Source organism: Rattus norvegicus, chromosome 7 (genome assembly GCF_036323735.1).
Source record: "Rattus norvegicus strain BN/NHsdMcwi chromosome 7, GRCr8, whole genome shotgun sequence".
Taxonomy (NCBI): Eukaryota; Metazoa; Chordata; class Mammalia; order Rodentia; family Muridae; genus Rattus; species Rattus norvegicus.
The window spans coordinates 42948313-42960727 of NC_086025.1; the positions used below are offsets into that span (position 1 = coordinate 42948313).

A 12415-nucleotide genomic window follows, 5' to 3' on the forward strand; every position below is an offset into this window, starting at 1 on the left:
TCTCATCCTAGGGAGAAGCTCAAGCATTTACAAAAGCCATTCCTTTCTCTTCTCTAGGGACTCTAGAGGCTCTCCAGCGGAGCTCGAGGAAGCCTTATCCAGCTGCCCAGCTCCTGAGTGTACACCAGGAACTGTGTGTGCTGCTAAAGAAAGACCCTAACCCTGTTCTACACGGGGCAGAGGGGTTTCCCATTCAGTCTGGCTTCACTCGGTTCCCCTAAGCACCACCCCATCACTTCGTCCTAGTAGGATAAACAGCCCCAGGAGTCCTTGAGTATTTATTCCTCATTTCCTTAAGGAGAGAGAACACCACTGCATGCACCTTACCTGGAAACAGTCTAAAACATGCTCTACATTAGTCCTACTTCATAACTGGCCTGCTCATGAGTCTTTTCATGTGTCTATCCCCCTATAGCAATATGGAAGCTATTCCAAAATGTTCTGGAAAATGCACATAATAGTCAGCATTTGATAGCAATTACATTTGGGACTATCATTTCCTTTATTAAGTAAGTAAAGCTCAAAATGTCATGTGTGGTAAATGCTAAGGCTTCCAAATATTGAACAAAAATAAAAATCAGATTGCAACCTACTACTGACACACTCAGGAATGGTGATCATAATATTTACATAAATTCTTATGAACGTACGCTTTGAGAATGAAAAAACTGACTATGATTTTATGTTGTTAGTCATTATTTTATTATATAAAATATAGATTTAAAATGCTTACATAACAGGATATAAATGTTTAGAAAAGTGATCTTTGAGTAGGTCCCCAGCCAGGCTATCTAACAAGCTGCTTCAGCTGCGATCACACTGCTTCTTCAGAGCAATGACAGCGTAGCATCTGGGGGACTGCACAGGGTCAAACAGCTTCACGAGGGCAGACCATGCTATGTCTTCCTGAAAGTTGATAAAGAGTTTACATATACAATCATTTTTGAGTAAATAAAGTGATAAATCAGAATACATAGACGCATCAGACTATAAATTATAATAGAAAATAAGTAGAAACCAAAGGTTGCAATTTTTATGCTGAATAAAAATTAACACCTACAATCTTATTTTCAAGAGGTTATGTGGATAACATATATAGCTATAGAGACTGACTGCCACAGTCTTCTTTGTTTCAATATAGAAAAGCTGGAGAAGGCCAATAACAACTACTGTATTGTAAGGAAACATTTTTTTATGACAAAACATTATTCACCTTGTATAGAGAGGGGGGAAATGCTATATAAATTAGAAATGATACACTGAACTATTATAGTTGTAAAGTGTAAGTAATGGACACACACCTACATGCACAATCTGCACGTCTGACATCATTATAAAATGAGCCTAAAATTTAATAACTAAGTCTGAAAGGCAGGACAATTATCTCTCCTTTTACTTCTCTTTTTTATATTACATAGCTTAGATTTCTAAAACTAATATGAGAACTTTCATAAGACATTTAAATATTCAAGACAAATGATCATATGGTTGTATCATTTGATTTGGGCTGATTAATTTTGTTGTAAACTAGTTTGATTAACTGTTACCTAAGTCAATGGGAATTTTTTGAGAAGGAAGATGAGTTTATTCAAATAGGTACTGAATGTCTCACCCCTCGACTAGAGGATGAAGGCTTTGTAGTGATTTGGAAGTAATGGGAGGCTAAGGAAAGTATATTATTTAAATACTTAGAAACTGCCTTAGTTTGTAAAACCACCAATTAAAATGAAGACACTTATTTAAATCCATTTGTCTCAAGAAGCCCTTTGAAAAGAAAAATCACTAAATGACAAATTAAGGTTGTTAAAATTAGGGATTTATAGCGGGCAGTAAGCTGATTCTATGAAGGAGATCAAACAGTTCAAAGTAATTGACTGACCTCAGCTTGGCAGACCACATGACACAGATCAGACAATCTGGTCATGGGGGAGAAACACTCCTCCCTGATTACAAAGACATTTGTACATTATAGGACACGTATGTCCACAGCACACTAAAAGAGCGAATCTTACAGAGTGAAATGTGCACACAGGATCCTCAATATCTGGTCAGAATTAATTTTGGCTCTAAAACATATATGGTTTCTTGTATTCATTGCGTATGAATATTAACTATAGTACAATTAAAAGAACATCAAGTTTATTACAACAATTTTTTGAAAACATCTGCTGTACATATGTGTATCTATAAAGCAGGAAACAGAATGTATATTAAAAGGATTGCGGCAGGAGAGACATCATCTTACTAATTTGTGTAAAATAACTTTATCCCAGCTACATGATTTTACCTATTTCATTCCACATATTGAAATCTATGTTGCATATTAAAAAATAACAGTCTACCTGTTCCTTCAGGTAACAAAGTCGATCAAGAAGAATCAGTGTTTCTATGCAAGGAGCCAGGACAACTTTCAACTGCAAGAAAACAGAAAAGACCGTGGTGCTTTAAAAGTTTATTTTTTAATGTTTATGTTTGATAAAATGTATCTAAAAACTTTATGCTTTACGTATATCAGGTATCGGATACCCACTGTACATCTTCAGAAAAGGAATACTACAGATCAAAAGTGCTTCTTTACTAATCACATCAAAAGAATGTCCTCTAAGGGACATGAGGTGGAATCCAGGAAGCAATCATGCGATGGAAACCTTTTAAAGGACTCCTAAGAATGCAATTCATTAAAAGGAAAGCTTGTGAAATAATGACTCTGGAGATCAACATGTGTTCAAAGGACACTGAAGCATCGCTCTGTGCATTTATGATGCACTTTAAAAGAAATCTCCCATGTGCTTCTTTTATGACATTACCAACATCTAATATAGTTAGTTCTAAAATAGCAAATGATCCCAAACAGTTTTCTTACAGAAAGAAAACTAACTACCCCTTTCTCTTTCATACACACACACACACACACACACACACACACACACACACACACACACCAATAGTAACACAGGCCCATAATAAAATTTGATGAGCTATTATTAAATTTAGCAACATATTCAATATCATTTATATATATGTATGTGTATATATATGTATATGTGTGTGTGACTTACCATATTAAATGCCTCTAGCTCATTCATTCTAGGCTTATATTTCTCATAGTAGTCCATTATAATTTCTGCAGAGATCTTTGAAATAAAAACAGAAGCAGTACATTTTTCGATGGTTAAAGTTAAATAATTAAAAAATTCCTATAACAAAATCTGAAGTAAAATAAGTATAATATCAATTTAAGATAACTGTACTATCAGAAAAACTGTTTTTAGGCAAGCGAATATAACAAAATTCTTTCATTTAAATTTTCTGAACTGATGTTATTCACCATTTTATAAATAACACTGTCTTAACTGTTTAGAAATTCAGTACAAAGTGGAAAAATATTTCATTTATTGCTGTTTACAAAACAATAATTTCACCATTTGAAGCTACTTACAGAACATAGTTCTCTAACATTATGTCTTCCGAGCAGCAAAATCAACTAGTACTAGCTAAACAGCAACCACAACCACAAAAACAACAACAACAACAACAAGAGAACCCCACCCCCTACGGCGACTGGTTCTTCTCAACTGTCATCAAGAGAAAGCAACATGGAGAATCCTGAGTCACACAGGCAACGCATTCTTGTAGAAATCAACACGACAGAGACTAAAGATTCAAACCGTCCTTCTGCTGATTGCAGGACCCGGAGAAGAAACAGTCCACGGCTGTGACTCTGACAAACCAGATTGCGAGCTAAGGTCTTCTGCTGCCTCTGATGGCCACTATACACTTTTGTACTTTTAAGGTTTAGAAATTCAGAGCACTAGAAGAATTTGAAACAATACATTTAGACCCATATGAGGAAAATCTAATGTCCTTTCGAGTTTTTTCTCTTTGACTCATTATCCTTTTATTTGTCTTAACATGCTGTCCTAGTGACTTTTCTACTGTTTGATGAGATACCATAACCAAGGCAACTTAGAGAAGTAATACTTTATTGGAGGATTAGAGTTTTAGAAGGTGAGTCCATGTTACAATGGGCGATACAGCAACGGTGTGCAGTAGCCGTGCACCAACTACAGGAAGAGTCAGAAAGAACCGGGAATGCCATGTGGGTTTGCAGCCTCCAAGTCCACCCCTAGTGACACAACTCCTCCAACAGGGCCACACCTCCTAATCCTCCCCAGTTTCACCAGCTGGGGACAGAGCATTCATATATGAGCTGATGGGGGCTGTTCTCAAACTACCGCGCATATGACTTATTTATTTGGTTGGTTGATTTTTTATTTCATGAGATAAGATCTTGATGTGTAGCCCAGTCAGGTCTAAGATTTGTAGCCTCCTGCCCGGGCCCACCAAGTGGTGGGATTCCAGGGTATGCCACCATCCCTGGTTTTCTCCTGTATTTTGATAGCTGTTTCATCTGGTGACTCCCCTCTGGTTAGCACTTCACAAAGATACTCATCTTATAAAAACAGTTTTGTTTACATTCAGTTTATTGATTCTGAAACTCCATCAATTAATTATGTATTACTTATATGCTATTGTGATAATATAACTGACATTAAGAAGCTTAGGAATGCAAACAACTGACTCCCTAAACATAAAGTTCAACTGCTGAATGCAGACATACATGACCTATAAACTGGATCCCAAGTGTGATAATTCAGTACAATATGGGTATATTATTCAGAGGAACAAAGTGGGAAGTGGTTGTTTATGGATGAGAAATTACTTTAAGTGTGACTGTGTTGCTCTTGTATGCCTGTTTCCTTATAGCACTGAATATACATTAAGGGCAGACGGAAGCACTGAGATAATCCTACTCGTTCCTGGTGTCCAGTCTCACACCCTAGAAGACCCTTAGTTTGAGCTGAACTGCATGTGAGGACTATGGGGTACGGTCAAAGAAACGGTCAGTCCTAAGAGACCTGGCACGGAAACCGTGGACAAACAACTGTCTCAGGCCCCCTATTCTATCGCACAATCGCCTTGTAATTCGTTGAATTATGCTGGCTGTAACAGAGCTTATATATTGGGATAATGTATACATGTTTTGTACACCTGACCATGTGCATCCTGTGTGGAAAAATTGCAAGAATTAAAATTCGGATGGAAGCATCTTGCTGTTAACTGTTCTCTAACTTGAAACTTCTTCAATTTCCTCTGCCTTTATATGTAGCCTGCTTTAGAGATAATTTATTTGTTGGCAAGCATGGGCTTCCTTATTATTTCTCCTTTGCAGCTCCTTCCTTTGATAACTCATTGTTGGAAACATGTCTAACAAACATTCTTTGTGTTAATGTTATCTAAGTATGACAAGATATGGGCTATGAGTTAGTTGTCTTAAATTAGAATATTCTTTTCCCAGAGACCTAGGTTTTGCCTTTAGACGTCTACTTAAAGCCAGGTGGTAGTGATGTATGTCTTTAATCTCAGCACTCAGAAGGCAGAAATAGGCAGATCTCGGTGAGTTCTAGGCCAGCCTGGTCTACAGAGCTAGTTCTAGGATAACCAGGGATACTAAGGAAAACCCTGTCTTGAAACAAAGTCCACTTAACTTTAACTCTTTGATACTATAGCTTCTTAATATTCTATTTTGCTTTGTCATGTTTGGGTGCTATATCTTAGAAGCCTGCAAGTATTTTTGTCATTGTTGTTATTTATTTATTTATTTATTTATTTATTTATTTATTTATTTACTTACTTACTTACTTATTTATAGATAGGGTTTGCCTGTTCTTTTCTAATGAGTAACAAAAAGGGAGTAGATCTGGAGGGGAAGGGAAAGTTTAGAGAAACTTGGAGGAGTAGAGGGAGGGGAAGCTATAATAAGGATATATTTTATGAGAAAAGAATATATTTTCAATAAAAGAAAAATTATATGTATATAGCATATATTATAATATACACATATATAATATATATAACTCATTTTATATGTATATATGTATAATTCACTATATGTACATATATGTATATATACACATACAGTGGGTATGCAGCTACACACACACACACACACACACACACACACACACACACACACCTACCTCAGCATGAAGGGACATTTATATATATACACAATCATGTTTTAGTGGAGTTTTAATAACTGTATACATCATTTCCATATATGCATTTTATTTGTGAAATTTTTTCAAAACTTTCTTCTGATCATATTTTTACCCCTAGCCTAGCTCCTGGATTTTCCCTACCTCACATCTCTCCATCTTATACAGTAGTATATTTATTTTAAGAAGTAATATGGATTCAACTGAAGCCCATATTATATTCAGATTTCCTTGGCTTCTACATACATTTTACTACCTTTTCAGTTTCAGAATCAAACACATAACATTTAGCTGTATTAGCTTCGACACTGTCTCACTCTTGTTTTTGATGACCTTAACAGTTTTGAGAAATATTGGTCATATATTACAGAATATTCTTCTAGTATGATAGTATGATTTGTTTTGTTTCCTCAAAAATCAAAAAGAGTGACGGCACTGGAGTACAGTACTCTGTCCATGCCTTCATAGCAAGGGTCCACACTAGCCACCTAACTTGTCACTCTTGATGTTGACCATGACTGTCTGGCTGAGACAAGGGTTTTTTTTTTTTTTTTTTTTTAATTGGGGAGTTCCTTTTTCGTCCCATTTCCAGAGTCTACTCTTCAGAAGAATGTTATCATGTACTGCCCACATCTAGTTAGGGGACAGTCGTGATGCCTGTGTTATGTATAGAAGACTGTGGTAGCTTTAGTGAAAATGTCCTTCAGAGATTCAGATGTTTGAATACCTGGTGCTCACTTTGAGGATCTGTTTGGTAGGCTTAGGAACATAGCCTTGCTGGAGAAGTATGTCACTGGCATAGGCTTGGGGATTTTGAAGTGACACACCAGTCCCACTTTGCTCTCTGCATTTCTTCTTGAAGGTAAGAGAGAAGTGGGGGGGGGGGGGAAGAAAGGAGGGAGAACGAGTGAACTCTCAACTGTGCCTGCCCCCATGCCTGTCACCTGCCCTGACTTCGTGCCATGACAGAATCTGGAACCATAAGTTAAATAAGCATTTCCTTTGATAGTTTGTCTTGGTCATGGTGTTTCACCACAGGACTAGCAAAATAACTGATACAAGTATCTACATAAATTATTTTTCAAGAAAGGCTTATCTCTCTTTGTCTACTTATTTTGTTCTTTAAAAGCTCAGTAAAAAGGACTGTTTGGCAAAGGTGAGAATAATGCAACTTAGAGGGAACACTGGATGAGTTCAGGAGGGTTGCACAGTCATTCAAGGTTTTTTTTTTCCACTTCACACTTGGTCAGGTGAGTTAGTATCTAACTTATATCCCATCACTACATGGTGAGATGACAGCCACTGAAATACCAATGACCAGCACAGAATTGACTAAAGAACTTTGGTAAATAGAAAAACCCCTCACGTAATACAGCCATAACAGAATTCCCAATGCAGAGAATGATAGGCATGGATAACTACAGGAGCAATTGAGAACTCCAAATAGACATAGCCAAAAGAGAATCTCTGGGACATGTCATTTTTAACATTTCTAGAGACCAAGAAACCAAGTAGCAAGAGAAAAACTCATTACTCCCTATGTCAAGCACACCACAACAGCACTGCCCCCCTAACAGAAAGCTTAAAACCTAAGGGAAGCGGCTTAGTTGGTAAAGGTGCCAGCTGCTGCCCTGGCTTTAATCCCTGGAACCCACATAAATACGGAGGGAAAGGCCCAACTCTACACAGCTGTTCTCTCATTTCCACATGTGCAGTGCACCAAGGTATGTACCCTCCCATATGTACACACACAGTAATGACAAAACTTAAACAAGCTTAAAAACCAGAAACACATGGAATGATACATTTCAGGTCATGAAAGCAAGTAACTGTCAAGATAAATTATATTTCATCTAGCAAATATAGCTTAAAATTGATGGAAGACATTTCCAAGATAAGCACAAGTGAAAGCAATTCACCCCCACTAAGCAGGCATCACAGAAGATACTTAAACTCCACACACAAGAGGAAGTCACAGCACAAGAGCACATGGAAGAATACAGCTCATGAGGAATAGATTAAGAAATGAGAATATGGGGCAGAAGATGGTTTGGTGTTCAAGAGCACTTGCTGTTCTTCCAAAGGACTAGATTTCAGCTCACAGTACCCAAGGTGGGCAACTCAAGTGCCTATAACATAGATCCAGGGGACCCAACCTTTTCTTCTGGCTTCTACTGGCCCCATATATAAATGCATGTACAAACACACACACACACACACACACACACACACACACACACACACACACACACACACACACAGAGGGGGGAAGCACAGACTTGCACAGGAAAATAAAACTTTTTAATTAATGACAGCGTAAATAGAATCAAACATTTCCAATTCAGTAATGAATACATTTTTAAGATAAAGAAAGGAGAAAGAAAAATGAAACAAAACAGTATTAGAACTGACCAGAAATGTAATAGTAGGCAGCAAACATCTTAATAACGTAGATAGATGTTACTGGTCTCAATGCTCCAACTAAGATATTTAGAGTAGTTGACTGCATCAAAACAGAAGATCCAGGCATTTGTTTTAAAAGACACAACTCAATGACAAAGAATCACACAGAATACCAAGGAATACAGTAGTGTGTATCATCAAGTGAATGGTGGAAGGAAGTAGGCATGATCTCTGGCAAAGAAAAAAAAAAAGACAAATATAGTCTAGAGAGGTAAAAAGGTCACTAGGTCACTACATATTAGTAAAGGATATGGTCCATCAAGAAGAATCAACAGTAAACACATGTTAACCAACTATTGGAACACTTATGTTTACAACCATGGGGTGTAAAGAAGAGCCAGGCAGCCTACATACGACATGAATGGGTGACCTTCATACTTCAGTTTCAGCAACAGAAAATCATTCATATAGAAATTCAACAAAGAAAATTGAGATTTGACATGACATAGATCACATGGACACAGCAGACATCTAAAAGGTTTTATTCCCAACAGCTACAGAGTACAACATGTACTCTGAAACCATGGCAACTTTCTCTAAAAGAAACTACAATTAGGGCCTTAGGTCAAGTCATTAAAATACAAAAGAATTAAATTGATTTAGAGAAACTACAGAAACTCTGTAAACATATGGAAACCAAGAAACGTGGTCCTAAATGACAAGGGGGAGGTCACTGAAGAAATCAAAGTGAAAACAAAAAACAACAAAAAAAAAAATCTTAGAATTAAATGAAAATGGAAAGACACAGAGATGTAAAAACCTTCAATAAATACCTTCAAACAACTCAACAGCACTTTATAAAAATCATACACGACGGTCAAGTTCATTTCATTTGAGTGACGTCAGCATGATTCAACATATACGCATCACTAGGTACAGTGGTTACACAGATTAAAGAGGTTGGGGAAGGACTGTACCTCATATTTTAAAGGATATAGACGGCAAATCTATACTGAAAACCGTACAGTTGTAAACAGAGTCCTCATGATCCAGCTATACCACTCCTGGGAATACTTATTCTAACTGAAGAGAAAGGAGTCTACCATGATGACTGGAGCACAATTCACAATAACCAACTTTTAGAATAAGCTTAAGTGTTTGTCAATACACAAAGAGATAAAATGTGGCATACATAGATAATGGAGTTTTATTCAGCCATAAAGGAGCATGCACTCATGTCATTCTTAGAAAAATGAACTGAACTGGTAATCATAAATGAAATTAACCTAGACGCATAAAGACAAATATCACATACTTTTTCATCAGATCTGAAACCTACTTAACAGACACACATAGACACATAGACACATAGACACATGGACACCAGACACATATCGGAGATGAGACATGAAAATTAAGGGGGAGTTACTTGAGAAGGAGTCTAAACAGGCAGGGAGTGAAAACATGTTGAACAAAACATGCCATTATTAAAAACAGCTTGTACAACAAATATATTCTAGTAAAAGTAAATAAAAATCATCCTTTGTATACATTATCAAAAGAAAGAAAAAGAAACAAAACAAAAAGAAACATTAAAAGAGGTGTCTCTAGAGGGAAAATTAATTTGTAAAAAGGGTTTGATTCTTTTTTTTTTTTCTTTTCTTTTTTTCAGAGCTGGGGACCGAACCCAGGGCCTTGTGCTTGCTAGGCAAGCGCTCTACCACTGAGCTAAATCCCCAGCCCCAAGGGTTTGATTCTTTGTGAGTTTTACATCATGCATCCCAGGTACGTTCATCGCCTAGTCCCCTTCTGGCCACCATTTGCTTTTGTGGTATTTGCTCCTCCTCCCAAATAAAACATCTCATTGTGGAAGCTGTACTATGTCACAGTGTATCCCAGAGTCCACACATCTTCACTTGCAAATGCTCACTGTAATGAGTTATTGGTCTAGTTCAAGATCTCTGATTTTTGTGACACCATCAATATTAGATCCACATCAGATCTTCTCCCTGTTACCCTGTTGTTGCCCTGTGTCAAGGAGATCCACAGTTTTGGAAGAGAAGGGCAGGCCTTTTCGTGCATCCCAGATGCATATGTATTTGCAGATGATACAGAATTTGGGGTCAGCCAATTCAGAGGCCTGGATCTGGGCTTGGGCCAGCCACTCTCCCTTATCTGCACCACCAGGGTCACCTTCCCCAAGCTGCTCCAGCTAGGCCACCCAATGCTGCCATCAGCAGGAGGCAGGGGCAGCAATCCTGCTCTCCTGCCCCCAAGGCCAACTCACTGGCACACACACCTCCAGAGCTAGCTCCATGTTGTCCAGTCAAAGTTCGGTGGCCCATTCTCCCAAGTGGTGCAAAGCTATGAAGGGCTGGGCCAGTTCTGCTCTCACACTCTGACTCACAAGACTGGCTCACAGTGCCCTTGCCATTAGGGCCAGCTCCACTGAATTGCTTGGGTGAGTACAGGGTCTACTGTCTCATGATCCCTGGGTCAGCTGTCCTGGATACTGCAGGTGTTGAGAGTGTAGAAGGGGAGAGCATCACCCTGCATCCCTGTCACCTCAAACCACATGAGTGGCAAGGCCAGCTTGCCCAACCTTCTCAGGCAGGCTTACCTTAGCTTCCTACAGCAGGGCTGTTCAGGAGAGGTGCAGGACCTGCTCTGCCATTCACATGATCCTGGGGTCAACTCTCCGGACTGCCATGTTTGGTGAGGGACAAGGAGGGCAAGGCATCACACCCACACCCACACCCACACCCTCTCACAACAGAGGAGTAGCAGGGCCAGCTCTATCTCTTGAGGCTGGCTCACCTGCCACCCCCAACCCAAACCAGGGTCAGCTTTTTTGTGTGTTCAGATGACTTGTAGGCTCACTACTTGTCTGTCTTGCTCCTTTGATTTAATTTTTATGTGTCCTAGACATAGGACAGATTTGTCCACCAAACCTGGCATCAAGCTAGGGTGAACAAAGGACTGCCACCTGCTCTGTCCTGATCAACAGAAGAACACCACCAACACCAAAAGGTTAATTTCTTAAATCCTGTCAAGCAAGCATGGAGAAATAAAGCCAGTGGCAAAGGAGGCTCATGTGACCATGGAATAAGAAACTTACCATGCTGTTTCCCAAAAGATTACTGACATTGTATTCCTTTGCAGAAACAGAGTGGATGGGATTTATATAAAATATTACTTTTAGAAATCATAAATTTATGTAGACAGTTAATCTTTGGGAATTTGAATCTTAAGGGAAATAGGTAGATGTTTTGATTTTTTTTAAAATGAAAGGTAAACTATGGGGGACTGCTTCTCTTCCCTCCTCCTCCTCTTCTTTCATATTTGGATTTTAATTACTAAGATTTGAGACTCCATGTTCCTTCTGGGCGCATATCCAAAGGAAGTGAAATCATCACCTTGGAAAGATACCTATGCTCACACACTCCCTGAAGCATAGGAGTCAAGATGTAGTGACAACCTATTCTTCCACCGACAGATTAATCAGATTAAAACAACCTGGTATCTTTGTGCATGTGTCACAGACAGACAGACAGACAGACAGACAGACAGACAGAGAGACAGACACACACACACACACAGAGAGACAGAGAGAGAGAAACAGAGAGACAGAGAGAGAGACAGAGAGGGAGAGAGAGACAAAGAGACAAAGAAAGAGAGAGAGAGAGAGAGAGAGAGAGAGAGAGAGAGAGAGACTGACTTTTCAGCCTCCAAAAAGAAGAGAATCCTGTAACCTGCTATTTGCCACAAGGTACTTGACATTTTGCCACAGTTAACTGTTTTCAGAGGTACATATTCACACTTAGGCTTAACTTTCCCAGAGAATGGTAAACGTGCTTTTAAAACCGTCATACCTTATGAAGGTCAAGAAACATCACTCCGAGGTTATTACAACTATCCAAAATGAAAGAGCAAAGGAGTGGTTTGAATTAGTC

General features: G+C 38.6%; 1 protein-coding gene across 5 annotated transcripts in view; it reads right to left on the reverse strand.

Annotated features, from left to right (window-relative positions):
- Nucleotides 1-621: 621 nt before the first annotated feature.
- The window catches only part of Mettl25 (methyltransferase like 25), an 80677-nt gene continuing 68883 nt past the window's right edge, over nucleotides 622-12415 (reverse strand). For 4 of the 5 annotated variants that reach the window (XM_039079101.2, XM_039079105.2, XM_063263473.1 and 1 more), the window contains 3 exons: nucleotides 3060-3134; nucleotides 2343-2414; nucleotides 679-906 (listed from right to left, as the gene is read on the reverse strand). In XM_039079101.2, the coding sequence (XP_038935029.2) occupies nucleotides 805-906; nucleotides 2343-2414; nucleotides 3060-3134 (249 nt within the window). In that variant the 3' untranslated portion in view covers nucleotides 679-804. Of the gene's footprint in view, nucleotides 907-2342; nucleotides 2415-3059; nucleotides 3135-12415 lie in introns of all 5 variants that reach the window. The other variant, NM_001108089.1, reaches the window with a different exon arrangement.